At 43.6% G+C, this 21,035-nt stretch overlaps 1 protein-coding gene across 50 annotated transcripts in view; it reads right to left on the bottom strand.

Annotated features, from left to right (window-relative positions):
• eeig1b (estrogen-induced osteoclastogenesis regulator 1b) overlaps positions 1–21,035 on the bottom strand; it is a 75,011-nt gene extending 53,976 nt beyond the window's left edge. For all 50 annotated transcript variants that reach the window (XM_035775593.2, XM_052525313.1, XM_052525330.1 and 47 more), the window contains exons 1-2: positions 20,942–21,035; positions 20,032–20,374 (exon numbers count right to left, since the gene is read on the bottom strand). In XM_035775593.2, the coding sequence (XP_035631486.1) occupies positions 20,032–20,177 (146 nt within the window). In that variant the 5' untranslated portion in view covers positions 20,178–20,374; positions 20,942–21,035. The remainder of the gene's footprint in view (positions 1–20,031; positions 20,375–20,941) is intronic.

Below are 21,035 nucleotides of genomic sequence, written 5' to 3'. Positions count from 1 at the left end.
GTTGAGAACACCTAATTTCAGACAGGGGCGAAAATATTTTTTAATTGCCATACACACCCCACTGAGGTACACACACACACACACACACATTTCATGAGTCCTACTTCCTTCCTATTTGTGTATGTAAATTCTCACACGTTTCATCTCTTCCTCTTTTCTGCCCTGTGAATGGCATGACGACCCTTTCATCTTCTTCATCCCTTCTTCTTCCACTCCCAAAGTTCCCGGGGCTCCGGCACCACCCCCCCTCCTCGATGCTGAGAAAGGTGGAGGGAGTTACACACCCAAAACAGCTGTTTCCAGAGGCTCACTGGAAGCCTCATCCTCTATGCATTCATTCAGTCTGTGCATCAGAAAACAGCTATGTTTTTAGTTTCTCAAACGATCAATAAGGGATTGAAAAACACTGGTCTATAGAGAGAACTCAGAGAAGTCACTACACTACATCACTGAACTGAATGCAGTGTGTGTGTGTGTGTGTGTGTGTGTGTGTGTGTGTGTGTGTGTGTGTGTGTGTGTGTGTGTGTGTGTGTGTGTGTGTGTGTGTGTGTGTGTGTGTGTGTGTGTGTGTGTGTGTGTGTGTGTGTGTGTTTGTGTCTATAGACCAGTGTTTCTAAATGTATATTTTCTCAGTAATGTCTTTATCGTTATGTGTCGGAGCCCAGGGAGACTAGCTGTCTCCATTGGCGTTGGCTAATGAGGATCCTAATAAATCAAATCAAACATACACACGTAACAGCTGGCCTGGGAGAGAGTTCTTACAATCATCAATATGCAGGTTGAGTGGCAATTTACTAATGGTAGAACACATGGTAGAGTTGCTCACCAAACCTCACCCTCACCCACCCGGACACAATTGAATGATGCTTTACATTGACATGAGCTTGGGTGCCTGTGGACACATGCGCATGGACTTATATGCGTGGACACACACACACACACCTCCCTCGCTGCAGCCCCTATTGATTTTCTCTGTGAGAGCCGTTCCATTCTACACACACAACAATAATACAACATCAATATTCCCTGGCTAGGTTCCAGTGTAGGTCACAGTGTTCTCTGATAAGGAGCCACATACGACAGGACAAAGAGACACTGACTAATCAGCTGATGTCATTCCACTGGTTATGACACTGCCAGATCACAGGTTAGAGTGACAGCCAATAGGGACAAAGAGATGCCACTACATAATGAATATTCATGTGTATGTTGGTCTGCTTTATTTTATTAAATAAAACGAATAATACACTATGGAATAACTCAATTACCCTAAAGTTCAATAGTAAGTGCAGTTATGCAGTACTTATAAATTATGTAATTATTTCTTTGTCTTCAGTGTACTTGGACAAAAAAGACAATAACAGCTGCATTAACATGCCTGGTAAAATAACCACATCATTTATTCCTTCACTTGTAAGTGCTTCCTTCCCAGAAACATGAAAACCAGACAGCTCTCTGTGCCGTGCAAACTGGCAGTGCCCCCCCCACACACACACACACACCGCAGGGGGACTGCAAGCAAGGAAATGGGGCAATAGGCTAAAATGTGCAAGCACCCGTCAACAAGACCTGCAAGAGGGAGGGAGGGCATTACATACAATCTGTAATCCTGATCAACATACAGTAAAATATGAGATGGAAATGCTGTTTACACATCAGCATGAATTAAAAAGCACTAATAGTTTCCTAATCTCGGTCTCTCTCACCCTACTGAGGCAGACAGACACACAAACACTTCTCTCTCACTCAGCTGTAGCCAGGGTGGTCTAACTCACCCGAAGTCTTATAGTCTTAAAGCCAGGGTGGTCTAACTCACCAGAAGTCTTATAGTCTTAAAGCCAGGGTGGTCTAACTCACCAGAAGTCTTAAAGCCAGGGTGGTCTAACTCACCAGAAGTCTTAAAGCCAGGGTGGTCTAACTCACCAGAAGTCTTAAAGCCAGGGTGGTCTAACTCACCAGAAGTCTTAAAGCCAGGGTGGTCTAACTCACCAGAAGTCACCAGAAGTCTTAAAGCCAGGGTGGTCTAACTCACCCCAAGTCTTAAAGCCAGGGTGGTCTAACTCACCAGAAGTCTTAAAGCCAGGGTGGTCTAACTCACCAGAAGTCTTAAAGCCAGGGTGGTCTAACTCACCAGAAGTCTTAAAGCCAGGGTGGTCTAACTCACCAGAAGTCTTAAAGCCAGGGTGGTCTAACTCACCAGAAGTCTTAAAGCCAGGGTGGTCTAACTCACCAGAAGTCTTAAAGCCAGGGTGGTCTAACTCACCAGAAGTCTTAAAGCCAGGGTGGTCTAACTCACCAGAAGTCTTAAAGCCAGGGTGGTCTAACTCACCCGAAGTCTTAAAGCCAGGGTGGTCTAACTCACCAGAAGTCTTAAAGCCAGGGTGGTCTAACTCACCAGAAGTCTTAAAGCCAGGGTGTCTAACTCTAAGTCTAAAGCCCCTAAGTCTTAAAGCCAGGGTGGTCTAACTCACCCCAAGTCTTAAAGCCAGGGTGGTCTAACTCACCAGAAGTCTTAAAGCCAGGGTGGTCTAACTCACCCCAAGTCTTAAAGCCAGGGTGGTCTAACTCACCAGAAGTCTTAAAGCCAGGGTGGTCTAACTCACCCCAAGTCTTAAAGCCAGGGTGGTCTAACTCACCAGAAGTCTTAAAGCCAGGGTGGTCTAACTCACCAGAAGTCTTAAAGCCAGGGTGGTCTAACTCACCAGAAGTCTTAAAGCCAGGGTGGTCTAACTCACCAGAAGTAATATATAATAATAATATATGCCATTTAGCAGCGCAGACTTACAGGTGGTCATACACTCACCCGGGGATCGAACCCAAGTCTTAAAGCCAGGGTGGTCTAACTCAGCTACAGAAGGTCTTAAAGCCAGGGTGGTCTAAATCACCAGAAGTCTTATAGTTTTAAAGCCAGGGTGGTCTAACTCACCAGAAGTCTTAAAGCCAGGGTGGTCTAACTCACCAGTCTTATAGTCTTAAAGCCAGGGTGGTCTAACTCACCAGAAGTCTTAAAGCCAGGGTGGTCTAACTCACCAGAAGTCTTTAAAAGTCTTAAAGCCAGGGTGGTCTAACTCACCAGAAGTCTTAAAGCCAGGGTGGTCTAAATCACCAGAAGTCTTATAGTTTTAAAGCCAGGGTGGTCTAACTCACCAGAAGTCTTAAAGCCAGGGTGGTCTAACTCACCAGAAGTCTTAAAGCCAGGGTGGTCTAACTCACCAGAAGTCTTAAAGCCAGGGTGGTCTAACTCACCAGAAGTCTTAAAGCCAGGGTGGTCTAACTCACCAGAAGTCTTATAGTTTTAAAGCCAGGGTGGTCTAACTCACCAGAAGTCTTAAAGCCAGGGTGGTCTAACTCACCAGAAGTCTTAAAGCCAGGGTGGTCTAACTCACCAGAAGTCTTAAAGCCAGGGTGGTCTAAATCACCAGAAGTCTTATAGTTTTAAAGCCAGGGTGGTCTAACTCACCAGAAGTCTTAAAGCCAGGGTGGTCTAAAGTCTTAAAGCCAGGGTGGAAGTCTTATAGTTTTAAAGCCAGGGTGGTCTAACTCACCAGAAGTCTTATATCCAGGGTGGTCTAACTCACCAGAAGTCTTAAAGTCAGGGTGGTCTAACTCACCAGAAGTCTTAAAGCCAGGGTGGTCTAACTCACCCGAAGTCTTAAAGCCAGGGTGGTCTAACTCACCAGAAGTCTTAAAGCCAGGGTGGTCTAACTCACCCCAAGTCTTAAGCAACTGACATTTGAAATGGCTGCAATCACCACACACGGCATGCTACGCATTTACACATTGTTTCTGAAGAGGTGTGTGTACTCTAAGCTTTCAGGCTAAGAGGTGTGTTTTTGTGTATTTTGATCTAAATCATCTGTACTAAATGAGAAATGATTTTGATCTAAGAATGATTTAACCACAACAACAGCCTGGTGAGTTGATTTAACCAGGCAAGTCAATACATTCCAATACAACAACAGCCTGGTCAGTTGAAACAAAAGCTAGTGCTCCTACTCTCTAATTCTCTAACTCTCCCACTCTCCTACTTTTTCAAACCAAGGCCTCCCTCTGGCCCCTTTCTTTTGCTGGCTCCATTCCCTGTCTCGTGTCCCTGGCTGCATCTCTCCCTCTCTCTTTCTCTCCCAGATTATTTTTTTCTTGCAGAGGAATCTGTGGAATGAGGCTTGGCAGGCTGCTGCTATACACTCTGGGCCTGCCACACACACACACACACACACACACACACACACACACACACACACACACACACACACACACACACACACACACACACACACACACACACACACACACACACACACACACACACACACACACACACAGATAAAGTTGTGTGTGCATTGTGTGTGTGTGTCTCGTTATCTCCACCCTACCAATTACGTGACTAACCTGCCAATTTCCCACCAGGAGACCTAATGAATTATGCATGAGCGGATCATGAATATGCTAACGTGCCACCTGCTGTGTCTTCTACCTGTGTGGGCTTGGGCTGCCAGAAGGCATGGTGGGATACTAATGGAGCCAGTAGACTGCCACTGTGGTGCTTCCTTCAGATGTTTATGAAAACCACCCATGATACGGCTAATAGGCAGCAACTGTCCCATGCATAGTCTTGGTGGTTAAAAATATGCTGTTCAACTTTGGGACCATTCAATTCATGTGTGGATATGATATTTTTTATACTAATTCAACTCTAATGTCATTGTGGAGGAAATGGTTGAGCCATTTTCCTATTTGCATTGCTAGTCTGCAATGAACTGGGTTAATCGCGAGTCAGTGTGTGTGTGTGTGTGTGTGTGTGTGTGTGTGTGTGTGTGTGTGTGTGTGTGTGTGTGTGTGTGTGTGTGTGTGTGTGTGTGTGTGTGTGTGTGTGTGTGTGTGTGTGTGTGTGTGTGATTGTGATTGTGTGTGACTGTGATTGTGTGTGACTGTGATTGTGTGTGTGTGTTTGGTGAGAGGAACAGGGCCGGAAGGAAAGCTGAGCAACAAGCACACAACGATGATGATGATTACAGCAGATCAGAGACAGCCCATAGAGCAGGGATCATCAACTAGATTCAGCCGCGGGCCAATTTATCTTGAGCGGATGGTCGGGGGGCTGGAACATAATTACAAATCATCTGGTTGAAAATTGACTGCAAGAATCACAAACAGATATAATATCAAATCAAATTTCATTTGTCACATACACATGGTTAGCAGATGTTAATGTGAGTGTAGCAAAATGCTTGTGCTTCTAGTTCCGACCATGCAGTAATATCGAACAAGTAATCTAACAATTTCACAACAACTACCTTATACACACAAGTGTAAAGGAATTAATATATGGATGAGCAATGGCCGAACGGCATAGGCAAGATGCAGTATATGGTATAGAGTACAGTATATACATATGAGATGAGTAATGTAGGGTATGTAAACATGATATAAAGTGGCATTGTTTATAGTGGCTAGTGATACATTTATTACATCCAATCTTTTATTATTAAAGTGGCTAGAGATTTGAGTCTGTTGGCAGCAGCCACTCAATGGCCAGTCTCATGGCCTTGAGATAGAAGCTGTTTTTCAGTCTTTCAGCGGGGTGAACAGGCAGTGGCTCGGGTGGTTGTTGTCCTTGATGATCTTTTTGGCCTTCCTGTGATATCGGGTGGTGTAGGTGTCCTGGAGGGCAGGTAGTTTGCCCCCGGTAATGCGTTGTGCAGACCTTACCACCCTCTGGAGAGCCTTACGGTTGTGGGCGGAACAGTTGCCGTACCAGGCGGTGATACAGCCCGACAGAATGCTCTTGATTGTGCATCTGTAAATGTTTGTGAGTGTTTTTGGTGACAAGCCAAATTTCTTCAGCCTCCTGAGGTTGTGCCTTCTTCACCACGCTGTCTGTGTGGGTGGACCATTTCAGTTTGGCCGTGATGTGTATGCCGAGGAACTTTCCACCTTCTCCACTACTGTCCCATCGATGTGGATAGGGGAGTGCTCCCTCTGCTGTTTCCTGAAGTCCACGATCATCTCCTTTGTTTTGTTGACATTGAGTGTGAGGTTATTTTCCTGACACCACACTCCGAGGGCCCTCACCTCCTCCCTGTAGGTCGTCTCGTTGTTGTTGGTAATCAAGCCTACCACTGTAGTGTCGCCTGCAAACTTGATGATTGAGTTGGGGGCGTGTATGGCCACGCAGTCATGGGTGAACAGGGAGTACAGTAGAGGGCGGAGAACGCACCCTTTGGCCCCCAATGTTGAGGATCAGCGGGGTGGAGATGTTGTTTCCTACCCTCACCACCTGGGGGCAGCCCGTCAGGAAGTCTCGGAACAGGGCGGGGACGAGATCCAGGGTCTCGAACTTAATGAAGCGTATGGAGGGTACTATGGTGTTAAATACTTAGCTGTAGTCGATGAAAAGCATTCTTACATAGGTATTCCTCTTGTCCAGATGGGTTAGGGCAGTGTGCAGTGTGATTGCGTCGTCTGTGGACCTATTGGGGCGGTAAGCAAATTGGAGTGGGTCTAGGGTGTCAGGTAGGGTGGAGGTGATATGATCCTTGACTAGTCTCTCAAAGCACTTCATGATGACAGAAGTGAGTGCTTCGGGGAGATAGTCATTTAGCTCAGTTACCTTAGCTTTCTTGGGAACAGGAACAATGGTGGCCCTCTTGAAGCATGTGGGAACAGCAGACTGTGATAAGGATTGATTGAATATGTCCATAAACACACCAGCCAGCAGGTCTTCGCATGCTCTGAGAACGCGGCTGGGGATGCCGTCTGGGCCGGCAGCCTTGCGAGGGTTAACACATTTAAATGTTTTACTCACGTTGGCTGCAGTGAAAGAGAGCCCGCAGGTTTTGGTAACGGGCCGTGTCGGTGGCACTGTATTGTCCTCAAAGCGAGCAAAGAAGTTGTTTAGTTTGTCTGGGAGCAAGACATTGTGGTCCGCGACGGGGCTGGTTTTCTTTTTGTAGTCTCTCATTGACTGTAGACCCTGCCACATACCTCTCGTGTCTGAGCCGTTGAATTGTGACTCTACTTTGTCTCTATACTGACGCTTAGCTTGTTTGATTGCCTTGCGAAGGGAATAGCTACACTGTTTGTATTCGGGCCATGTTTCCAGTCGCCTTGCCCTGATTAAAAGCAGTGGTTCGCGCCATCTGTTTTGTGCAAATGCTGCCATCAATCCACGGTTTCTGGTTGGGGAATGTTTTAATAGTCGCTGTGGGTACAACATCACCAATAAACTCGCTCACCAAATCAGCGTATTCATCAATGTTATTGTCCGACGCTATGCGGAACATATCCCAATCCACATGATCGAAGCAATTTTGAAGCGTGGAATACGATTGGTCGGACCAGCATTGAACAGACCTGAGCACGGGCGTTTCCTGTTTTAGTTTCTGTCTATAGGCTGGGAGCAACAAAATGGAGTCGTGGTCAGATTTGATAAAAGGAGGGCGAGGGAGGCCTTTGTATGCGTCGCGGAAGTTAGAGTGACAATGATCCAGGGTTTTACCAGCCCGGGTCGCGCATTCGATATGCTGATAAAATGTAGGAGCCTTGTTTTCAGATTAGCCTTGTTAAAATCCCCAGCTACAATAAATGCAGCTTAAGGATATGTGATTTCCAATTTACTTAGAGTCCAATGAAGTTCTTTCAGGGCCGTCGAGGTGTCTGCTTGTGGGGGAATATACACGACTGTGATTATAATCGAAGAGAATTCTCTTGGTAGATAATACGGTCAGCATTTGATTGTAAGGAATTCTAGGTCAGGTGAACAAAAGGACTTGAGTTCCTGTATGTTGTTATGATCACAACACATCTCGTTAATAATAAGGCATACACCCCCGCCCTTCTTCTTACCAGAGAGATGTTTGTTTCTGTCGGCCCGATGCGTGAAGAAACCAGGTGGCTGTACCGACTCTGATAACGTATCGCGAGTGAGCCATGTTTCCGTGAAACAAAGAAAGTTACAATCTCTGATGTCTCTCTGGAAGGCAACCCTTGCTCGGATTTTGTCTATCTTGTTGTCAAGAGACTGGACATTGGCGAGTAGTATGCTCGGGAGTGGTGCGCGATGTGCCCGTCTACGGAGCCTGACCAGAAGGCCGCTCCGTCTGCCCCTTCTGCGGCGCCGTTGTTATGGGTCGCTGGCTGGGATCCGATCCACTGTCCTGGGTGGTGGACCAAACAGAGGATGCGCTTCGGGAAAGTCCCCAGTCGGCCCCGGAAGTGGTTATTAGACTAAAACATAATCATTACAAACCTTGCTTACATTTGTATACAATCACATGCCTCTCTACTATGCGTGGGAATACTAGGGAACGGATTTCTCAAATTAAAATCACTTGGTGCTGATTTCCTGGTGTTTTTACAACAACAAAAGAATTTGCTCAGAAAACTGGGGGGGGGGTCAAATAAAACCACCCAAATTTGATAACCCTGCCATGGCGTGTCACTGGACACACACACACACACACACACACACACACGCACTGTTAAGCGAAATATTCAATGTCAAAATGCAAAATAATCAATCAATATCTGTTCTCAAATAAGTTCATTAAAAAGATTACTCATGGTATGTTTGTATATGGTATGTGTGTAAATAACTTCCCTTGCCCCATGAGGTTTTTCCGAAACTCATTATAGATTTATACAACTTACTGCCAACGTATTGGTGGGAACAGGTTCTCAGGTGCTTTCGAAGTGGAATGAGGACATAGAAGGTGCAACACATGCTCCCCCAGCGATAGCTTGTACCACAACCAACATATGCATCCGATACATGTGACTTGGTTTTTGTGATGTGAGTGCAATGTAGCTATAAATTTAACACAATCTGAACTATTCCATCTTGGATGGATGCCAGTTATATGACATGGGAAAACATGGGGAAACTGTGTTTGTCAATTGTTGTGACTTAGATGAAGATCCGATCAAATTTGATGTAAAATTTATGCTGAAATCCAGGTAATTCCAAAGGGTTTACTTTTTTTTTGCCACTGTATACACATTCACACACACTACATTCACACTCCCACAAAATACCAACACACATTCACACACACTACATTCACACTCCCACAAAATACCAACACACATTCACACACACTACATTCACACTCCCACAAAATACCAACACACATTCACACACACTACATTCACACTCCCACAAAATACCAACACACATTCACACACACTCCCACAAAAAACCAACACACATTCACACACACTACACTCACACTCCCACAAAAAAAACACCCACATTCACACTCCCACAAAAAAACAACACACATTCACACACACACACACACACACACACACACACACACACACACACACACACACACACACACACACACACACACACACACACACACACACACACACACACACACACACACACACACACACACAACACAAATGCATACAGACACAACACAAACATACTTACATATTACACTCACACACTTTTACACTGATCATTTGCTGTTGCTACTCTGTTTATTTTACTCTTATTATTATCTATCCTGATACCGAGTCACGTTACCCTGCCTTCATGTACATATCTACCTCAAATACCTCATTATTATCTATCCTGATACCTAGTCATGTTACCCTGCCTTCATGTACATATCTACCTCAAATACCTCATTATTATCTATCCTGATACCGAGTCACGTTACCCTGCCTTCATGTACATATCTACCTCAAATACCTCATTATTATCTATCCTGATACCTAGTCATGTTACCCTGCCTTCATGTACATATCTACCTCAAATACCTCATTATTATCTATCCTGATGCCTAGTCACTTTACCCTGCCTTCATGTACATATCTACCTCAAATACCTTATTATTATCTATCCTGATGCCTAGTCACTTTATCCTGCCTTCATGTACATACAGTTGAAGTTGGATGTTTACATATACTTAGGTTGTGTCATTAAATCTCATTTCTCGATGTGCAAAACTGATAGAGACATACCCCAAGCGACTTACAGCTGTAATCGCAGCAAAAGGTGGCGCTACAAAGTATTAACTTAAGGGGGCTGAATAATTTTGCACGCCCAATTTATCAGTTTTTGATTTGTTAAAAAAGTTTGAAATATCCAATAAATGTCATTCCATTTCATGATTGTGTCCCACTTGTTGTTGATTCTTCACAAAAAAATACAGTTTTATATCTTTATGTTTGAAGCCTGAAATGTGGCAAAAGGTCGCAAAGTTCAAGGGGGCCGAATACTTTCGCAAGGCACTGTATCTGGTACTGGTATTCCCTGTATGCACAGTAGCTCCATATTGATCTGGTACTGGTATACCCTGTATGCACAGTAGCTCCACATTGATCTGGTACTGGTATACCCTGTATGCACAGTAGCTCCACATTGATCTGGTACTGGTATACCCTGTATGTAGCTCCACATTGATCTGGTACTGGTATACCCTGTATGCACAGTAGCTCCACATTGATCTGGTACTGGTATACCCTGTATGTAGCTCCACATTGATCTGGTACTGGTATACCCTGTATGCACAGTAGCTCCATATTGATCTGGTACTGGTATACCCTGTATGCACAGTAGCTCCACATTGATCTGGTACTGGTATACCCTGTATGCACAGTAGCTCCATATTGATCTGGTACTGGTATACCCTGTATGCACAGTAGCTCCACATTGATCTGGTACTGGTATACCCTGTATGCACAGTAGCTCCACATTGATCTGGTACTGGTATACCCTGTATGCACAGTAGCTCCATATTGATCTGGTTCTGGTATACCCTGTATGCACAGTAGCTCCACATTGATCTGGTACTGGTATACCCTGTATGCACAGTAGCTCCACATTGATCTGGTACTGGTATACCCTGTATGCACAGTAGCTCCACATTGATCTGGTACTGGTATACCCTGTATGCACAGTAGCTCCACATTGATCTGGTACTGGTATACCCTGTATGCACAGTAGCTCCATATTGATCTGGTTCTGGTATACCCTGTATGCACAGTAGCTCCACATTGATCTGGTACTGGTATACCCTGTATGCACAGTAGCTCCACATTGATCTGGTACTGGTATACCCTGTATGCACAGTAGCTCCACATTGATCTGGTACTGGTATACCCTGTATGCACAGTAGCTCCACATTGATCTGGTACTGGTATACCCTGTATGCACAGTAGCTCCACATTGATCTGGTACTGGTATACCCTGTATGCACAGTAGCTCCATATTGATCTGGTACTGGTATACCCTGTATGTAGCTCCACATTGATCTGGTACTGATATTTTGTATGGATTTAACTCCTCTTTGTGTATCTATTTTATTCAAACTGTTTATTTTTATTTTTTTAATTTGCTTAATTGGGAAGGGCTCATAAGCAAGCATTTCACAGTAAATTTTACACCAGTTGTATTCGTATTTAAAACACAAACAAAAAAACAAGATACATGGAGAGTAGTGTGTGATTCCCCTCAAAAGGACATTGAGCTACTGTCTTTCTGCGATTCACTGTGCTGTCAAAAGAGACAAGAGAGTGAGAGTGAGAGAGAGAGAGAGAGAGAGAGAGAGAGAGAGAGAGAGAGAGAGAGAGAGAGAGAGAGAGAGAGAGAGAGAGAGAGAGGGGGGGTGGGAGAGAGAGAGAGAGAGCGAGAGAATACAGAGTAGTAATGTTCTGGGACATTTATTACATAACTCCCAGCGCCACCCCTTGTCCCTGTACACACACACACAGTTGTTGAGACCAAGGATTGCCTGATACAAGGAGATTGAGCCAACGCCACCATGGGACTATGAAAAACAGCCATGCCAATTATTTTGCTCACACAGTTCTGGAAAAACCCTTTGAAGCACACAGCTATACCTATGTTAAATAACCTATTTTGAGAAGTGTGTTTGAGTTCCAAGTTCCTGTGTGTACACAAGGAATATGTATACTGTGAACAGCCATACAGTTTAACCATGGAATTGGTCAGTACAGCTCTGGTCACTGTGCTCAAACATGCACAGACCAGACAATACCAGACCATACAATACCAGACCATAAAATACCAGACCAGACAATACCAGACCATAAAATACCAGACCAGACAATACCAGACCATACAATACCAGACCATAAAATACCAGACCATACAATACCAGACCATACAATACCAGACCAGACAATACCAGACCAGAAAATACCAGACCAGACAATACCAGACCAGAAAATACCAGACCAGAAAATACCAGACCAGACAATACCAGAACAGACAATACCAGACCAGACAATACCAGACCAGACAATACCAGAACAGACAATACCAGACCAGACAATACCAGACCAGGACAAAACCAGACCAGACAATACCAGACCAGACAATACCAGACCAGACAATACCAGACCAGACAATACCAGACCAGACAAAACCAGACCAGACAGTACCAGACCAGACAATACCAGACCAGACAAAACCAGACCAGACAAAACCAGACCAGACAATACCAGACAATACCAGACCAGACAATACCAGACCTGACAAATCCAGACCAGACAAAACCAGACAATACCAGACCAGACAATAGCAGACAATACCAGACCTGACAAAACCAGACCAGACAAAACCAGACCAGACAATACCAGACCAGACAATACCAGACCAGGACAAAACCAGACCAGACAATACCAGACAATACCAGACAATACCAGACCAGGACAAAACCAGACCAGACAATACCAAACCAGACAATATCAGACCAGACAATACCAGAACAGACAAGAAAATACCAGACAAGACCATTTATGTACTGTAACTGTTATCTGCATTAGGCCCCGTATGTAAAACCCCAGCCTTCAACCTCATCCTCTATGCAAAACCCCAGCCTTCAACCTCATCATCTATGTAAAACCCCAGCCTTCAACCTCATCCTCTATGCAAAACCCCAGCCTTCAACCTCATCATCTATGTAAAACCCCAGCCTTCAACCTCATCATCTATGTAAAACCCCAGCCTTCAACCTCATCCTCTATGCAAAACCCCAGACTTCAACCTCATCCTCTATGCAAAACCCCAGACTTCAACCTCATCCTCTATGCAAAACCCCAGTCTTCAACCTCATCCTCTATGCAAAACCCCAGCCTTCAACCTCATCGTCAATGCAAAACCCTAGCCTTCAACCTCATTATCTATGCAAAACCAGCCACCACAACCGGCTACAACAGGACAGCCATTGACACCTGTGTGTGTGTCAGAGAGCTTAAAGTGTTATATATAGGCGCCACACACCGGGTCGCTAGTAGTGGCATACGGTGAGACATCTGTCTTCTACTTAGAGTAGAGTTCAACTGACCTTCTTTACCAGTGACACATCCTTTGTTGTGCTTTGAAGAGTTTATAGGGTCAAGGATGTAAATGATGACACCAAGACCTCTCTAATACTACTACAATGACTTTGACTTATGACTTTGTATCTATTTTATATGGCAGTTAGGTGCTTTGCCTTTGACACATTTACAGTTTGCACCCAGACTACAAATGAGATTGGTTGGTTTGCAGAGCTGACAATCAAAGAGAAGCAACGTTAGGTTTGAGTCCTTCGATTCAGCGTTGCCTTGACAACATTACAGCAACATCTCCTCGTTGCTACCAAGTTGCCAACTCAGTCTCCTCCAGAGTCGAGACACACATCAACGTCTCTTTTTCAATTCAGGCCCTTTCATACATCCATATAGGCCCGAGAATCAGCGATGCAACAACAACCCTTTAAACAGAGTCCCTGAGGGCTGGCAATAACATTGGCCAGTTCTGTAGTATCTAACCATGTATCTAATCCACTGTTTCAACCCTACAACCCGGACAATATTACATGAAGTGCTTTGATGACAGAGTTCTCCATTAAGCAAGGCAAAGGCCCACCCGGGGGAAATGGGGGCACTGGGGAGACAGAACTGCATAATGCCCTGACAGATCTCGCTCTCTTTCTCTCTCTGCAGAGGCTAACTAGACCCTGGTGTCTTCATCAGACAGTCATGTTAGGGGAGATAGTGGTGGATGAGATATTATAAGGTGTGATATATTATGTATGTCTATGTATTGCCTCATTGCCTGTATCCTCTACGGTGCCGCAGTCAAACGACCACCCCTCATCACTGTCAAACGCTCCCTAAAACACTTCTGTGAGCAGGCCTTTCTAATCGACCTGGCCCGGGTATCCTGGAAGGACATTGACCTCATCCCGTCAGTTGAGGATCCCTGGTCATTCTTTAAGAGTAACTTCCTCACCATTTTAGATAAGCATGCTCCGTTCAAAAAATGCAGAACTAAGAACAGATACAGCCCTTGGTTCACTCCAGACCTGACTGCCCTCGACCAGCACAAAAACATCCTGTGGCGGATTGCAATAGCATCGAACAGTCCCCGCGATATGCAACTGTTCAGGGTAGTCAGGAACCAATACACGCATTCAGTCAGGAAAGCTAAGGCCAGCTTCTTCAGGCAGAAGTTTGCATCCTGTAGCTCCAACTCCAAAAAGTTCTGGGACACTGTGAAGTCCATGGAGAACAAGAGCACCTCCTCCCAGCTGCCCACTGCACTGAGGCTAGGGAACACGGTCACCACCGACAAATCCATGATTATCGAAAACTTCAACAAGCATTTCTCAACGGCTGGCCATGCCTTCCGCCTGGCTACTCCTACCTCGGCCAACAGCTCCGGCCCCCCCGCAGCTCCTCGCCCAAGCCTCTCCAGGTTCTCCTTTACCCAAATCCAGATAACAGATGTTCTGAAAGAGCTGCAAAACCTGGACCCGTATAAATCAGCTGGGCTTGACAATCTGGACCCTCTATTTCTGAAACTATCCGGCGCCATTGTCGCAACCCCTATTACCAGCCTGTTCAACCTCTCTTTCATATCGTCTGAGATCCCCAAGGATTGGAAAGCTGCTGCAGTCATCCCCCTCTTCAAAGGGGGAGACACTCTGGACCCAAACTGTTACAGACCTATATCCATTCTGCCCTGCCTATCTAAGGTCTTCGAAAGCCAAGTCAACAAACAGGTCACTGACCATCTCGAATCCCACCGTACCTTCTCCGCTATGCAATCTGGTTTCCGAGCCGGTCACGGGTGCACCTCAGCCACACTCAAGGTACTAAACGACATCATAACCGCCATCGATAAAAGACAGTACTGTGCAGCCGTCTTCATCGACCTTGCCAAGGCTTTCGACTCTGTCAATCACCAGATTCTTATCGGCAGACTCAGTAGCCTCGGTTTTCGGATGACTGCCTTGCCTGGTTCACCAATTACTTTGCAGACAGAGTTCAGTGTGTCAAATCGGAGGGCATGCTGTCCGGTCGTCTGGCAGTCTCTATGGGGGTGCCACAGGGTTCAATTCTCGGGCCAACTCTTTTCTCTGTATATATCAATGATGTTGGTCTTGCTGCGGGCGATTCCCTGATCCACCTCTACGCAGACGACACCATTCTATATACTTTCGGCCCGTCATTGGACACTGTGCTATCTAACCTCCAAATGAGCTTCAATGCCATACAACACTCCTTCCGTGGCCTCCAACTGCTCTTAAACGCTAGTAAAACCAAATGCATGCTTTTCAACCGATCGCTGCCTGCACCCGCATGCCCGACTAGCATCATCACACTGGATGGTTCCGACCTTGAATATGTGGACACCTATAAGTACCTAGGTGTCTGGCTAGACTGCAAACTCTCCTTCCAGACCCATATCAAACATCTCCAATCGAAAATCAAATCAAGAGTCGGCTTTCTATTCCGCAACAAAGCCTCCTTCACTCACGCTGCCAAGCTTACCCTAGTAAAACTGACTATCCTACCGATCCTCGACTTCGGCGATGTCATCTACAAAATCGCTTCCAACACTCTACTCAGCAAACTGGATGCAGTTTATCACAGTGCCATCCGTTTTGTCACTAAAGCACCTTATACTACCCACCACTGCGACTTGTATGCTCTAGTCGGCTGGCCCTCGCTACATATTCGTCGCCAGACCCACTGGCTCCAGGTCATCTACAAGGCCATGCTAGGTAAAGCTCCGCCTTATATCAGTTCACTGGTCACGATGGCAACACCCATCCGTAGCACGCGCTCCAGCAGGTGTATCTCACTGATCATCCCTAAAGCCAACACCTCATTCGGCCGCCTTTCGTTCCAGTACTCTACTGCCTGTTACTGGAACGAATTGCAAAAATCGCTGAAGTTGGAGACCTTTATCTCCCTCACCAACTTCAAACATCAGCTATCTGAGCAGCTAACCGATCGCTGCAGCTGTACATAATCTATTGGTAAATAGCCCACCCATTTTCACCTACCTCATCCCCACAGTTTTTATTTATTTACTTTTCTGCTCTTTTGCACACCAATATCTCTACCTGTACATGATCATCTGATCATTTATCACTCCAGTGTTAATCTGCAATATTGTAATTATTCGCCTACCTCCTCATGCCTTTTGCACACATTGTATATAGACTCCCTTTTTTTCTACTGTGTTATTGACTTGTTAATTGTTTACTCCATGTGTAACTCTGTGTTGTCTGTTCACACTGCTATGCTTTATCTTGGCCAGGTCGCAGTTGCAAATGAGAACTTGTTCTCAACTAGCCTACCTGGTTAAATAAAGGTGAAAAAAAAAATAATAAAAAAACAACAACAGTCAAGCAACATGGGATGAGAGGGGGAATGAAACAAAAACAACAGCAGAGGACTAGGACTATAGGGCTGTAGCTAGTGAGGGGCTATGGTGAGGGGTTATGGTGAGGGTTTATGGTGAGGGGCTATGGTGAGGGGCTATGGTGAGGGGTTATGGTGAGGGTTTATGGTGAGGGGCTATGGTGAGGGGCTATGGTGAGGGGTTATGGTGAAGGTTTATGGTGAGGGGCTATGGTGAGGGGCTATGGTGAGGGGTTATGGTGAGGGTTTATGGTGAGGGGTTATGGTGAGGGTTTATGGTGAGGGTTTGTGGTGAGGGGTTATGGTGAGGGGCTATGGTGAGGGGCTATGGTGAGGGGTTATGGTGAGGGTTTATGGTGAGGGGCTATGGTGAGTGGTTAGGGTAAATGAACTTGGACTTGGGCTAGTGTAGGCCTATAGTCACTGGGGTTACATTAGGGTAAATGGACTTGGGCTAGTGTAGGGCTATAGTCACTGGGGTTACATTAGGGTAAATGGACTTGAGCTAGTGTAGGCCTATAGTCACTGGGGTTACATTAGGGTAAATGGAGTTGGGCTAGTGTAGGCCTATAGTCACTGGGGTTACATTAGGGTAAATGGACTTGGGCTAGTGTAGGGCTATAGTCACTGGGGTTACATTAGGGTAAATGCAGGGGATGATCAACAGACTGCTTATCCCTGTTGTTGTGTCACCACTACTTAACAGGCCACTACTATAAATCAAATCACATTTTATTTCTCACATGCTTAGTAGACAACAGGTGTAGGCTAACAGTGAAATGCTTACAGGTCCTTTTCCAACAATGCAGAGTTAAAGATAAAAATAATTTAAACAAAAATAGAAATTGTGACACAGGACTAAATACACAATGCATAACATGGCTATATACAGGAATTAGAAAATAACATGTCTATATACAGGAATTAGAAAATAACATGGCTATATAAGGGAATTAGAAAATAACATGGCTATATACAGGAATTAGAAAATAACATGGCTATATACGGGAATTAGAAAATAACATGGCTATATACAGGAATTAGAAAATAACATGGCTATATACAGGAATTAGAAAATAACATGGCTATATACAGGAATTAGAAAATAACATGGCTATATACAGGAATTAGAAAATAACATGGCTATATACAGGAATTGGAAAATAACATGGCTATATACAGGAATTAGAAAATAACATGGCTATATACAGGAATTAGAAAATAACATGGCTATATACAGGAATTAGAGAATAACATGGCTATATACAGGAATTAGAAAATAACATGGCTATATACAGGAATTAGAAAATAACATGGCTATATACAGGAATTAGAAAATAACATGGCTATATACAGGAATTAGAAAATAACATGGCTATATACAGGAATTAGAAAATAACATGGCTATATACAGGAATTAGAAAATAACATGTCTATATACAGGAATTAGAAAATAACATGTCCATATACAGGAATTAGAAAATAACATGGCTATATAAGGGAATTAGAAAATAACATGGCTATATACAGGAATTAGAAAATAACATGGCTATATACAGGAATTAGAAAATAACATGGCTATATACAGGAATTAGAAAATAACATGGCTATATACAGGAATTAGAAAATAACATGGCTATATACAGGAATTAGAAAATAACATGGCTATATACAGGAATTAGAAAATAACATGGCTATATACAGGAATTAGAAAATAACATGGCTATATACAGGAATTAGAAAATAACATGGCTATATACAGGAATTAGAAAATAACATGGCTATATAAGGGAATTAGAAAATAACATGGCTATATAAGGGAATTAGAAAATAACATGGCTATATACAGGAATTAGAAAATAACATGGCTATATACAGGAATTAGAAAACAACATGGCTATATACAGGAATTAGAAAATAACATGGCTATATACAGGAATTAGAAAATAACATGGCTATATACAGGAATTAGAAAATAACATGGCTATATACAGGGAGTAGAAATCCATTAATATGTAGGCCACCCTGTCTGGGTGACATATATCAGACCCGCTACGGGGGTTTACAGCTGTTATCCAGATGAGAAGGAATGTTAGGCTCTGGAGTTCCAGAGGTATCTATGGATTTCAACATATCCCCCACACCTGTGATATAAATCACTGCATTTCAATGTATCACACAATAAAACACGGAGACACACACATGGTGTAAGAAGAGTGTAGGAATGCAATTAATTTAAATGAACCAAGCCTAGGAAGGCTAACTGTCCACCAGCATCTTGTCGGTCTACATTTGACATTTAACTCAAAACAAATGAGTAGGGCAAGAGTTGTTTGGAAAAGGTCACTGCCACCACTGTGTGCCAACTTGAATGCTGAGTGTGAGAGGCAAACGATAGGAAAATACACACAATCACAGCAAGCCTTTCAAAAGCAATACACTGATATAACCATCTGTGGCATTTACCTATCTGCCGGCACTTATTCATAATGTCTTGGAAACCATTGGTGTCAAATGGCAAGTTTAAAAAGTACCCTGAAAAGGTTTTGTTGTAGAAACTGTGTTATTACTGAATTATTACTATGTGTGGTATAGAAACAATGCATCTGTCACAATATGACACGGGATAAAATGGACATATCCCCATATCATTCCATTGATCAAACTGCTAGAATTATTATTTGGTATCTGCACACAGCAAAGGATCAGAAACAGGCAAAGCGTGACAAATCTGAAACAAAGAAACAAATAAGGCACAAGCCCTGACTACATTTTTGGCGGGGATCCAAGCAGCCAATTCACAGATGGGAGATCCTATTATTCTCTTAGATAATATACACACTTAGAAAAAAAATTGATATCTAGAACCTAAAATGGTTCTTTGGCTGTACTCATAGGAGAACCCTTTAAAGAACTAGTTTTGGATCCAGGTAAAACCCTTTTGGTTCCAGGTAGAACCATTTTCGGTTCTATGGTAGAACCCTTTCCAGGTAGAACCCTTTCCACAGACAGCTTAAGAATCCTTTTGTAACCTTTTTTTCTAAGAGTGTATGATGTTTAGAAAACTGATCTTGCTTATAAAAGCTACCTAATAATCCTGAAAGGTGTGATCAAACTGTCATATATTATGTATGTCTATTCAGGCTAATTCCTCTTGTACCTATATTGATCAAATCAAGCTTTCAGGACATTCAGGCAATAGCCTAGACTGGGTGCCAGTCTGTTTCTGCAAAACATAAGGAGTGGCAAGGAGTGGAATGATAGCTAAACAGACTGGTACACAGGCTAGCAATAACCTACCCCATGCACAAAATGCACAGTGGAAAAATACATGAGAATCGTTTTTACCTGGATGATGAGACGGCAAAGTCCCCACCGTCCAACAATCGGATCTTGCAAAAAAGTACCCCATTGACAAACGGTACGGCCGTGAGCTCGTCCAATGTAAAATAGATTTGAAACTTGAACCTCTTCTTTTTCATTAAAAATGCCATTGAGGCGGTTGAAACAGGTGAACTGGAATATGTTGGCAGGTTTATTCAGCAGAAATAGTCCTAAATTAAATGTTTGGGATTGACAAACAAAAAGGATAGGAAATTAAACAAAGTATTAATTTCGTTTTTAAATCAGGAGCTTGCAAGTCCTTGATTTTTTGGCTCAGCATCTCTGATGACCCAGTGTTGATTCGGACCTGTAGCAGGAAAAAAAAACAACAGGTGCTTTACGATCATATACTGAAGAGTGCAAGCACATTTTATTGGTTATCCCTAATTTTTCTCACATATAGGTTAAAAGCCTTTCATGAAATATAACAACCAGATTATTGTAGTGATATTCATAGCCGATTATTATACTTATATTCAATCAGGGCAACTTCAGAGAAAATAGTTTGAAGGCATATCCTACACCCGAACACATGCTTTGTTGAGATGTTCTCTTGGCTTCTCTTTACACCCTGTGTTGGTTATAGGATTTAGACATAAAGCATTTACATCATTCCCCAAACCACACGTTAATTCGCAACTCGTGATTTTTAGGTAGTCGGCGTCAGTAAAGTAGATACAAAAAGGAAAAGGTAGTTCCACCCATGATCTATTCGATTCTTGTGCATTACATGAATCGTACCAAGTATTTATTGCCAAACCTCCACGCAAACACAAGCGCGTGTCAACCAGAGAACGAGGTGAATTAACAGAAAGTATACAGACACAATTACAACTAAGACACTCAAATATGTCAAAGAAAGTAATAGTTTTACCTCATATTCAAAGAGGACAACGTGACATCTCACAGTCCAGCAACACTGACATTCATACTTTACTTTGAACCGTTGTGGGCTGTTCTTGACTCTA

This window comes from Oncorhynchus keta, chromosome 9 (assembly GCF_023373465.1).
Source record: "Oncorhynchus keta strain PuntledgeMale-10-30-2019 chromosome 9, Oket_V2, whole genome shotgun sequence".
Taxonomy (NCBI): domain Eukaryota; kingdom Metazoa; phylum Chordata; class Actinopteri; order Salmoniformes; family Salmonidae; genus Oncorhynchus; species Oncorhynchus keta.
The sequence above is the reverse complement of the archived record's forward strand: the minus strand, read 5'-3'. Positions and strand labels throughout refer to the sequence as shown.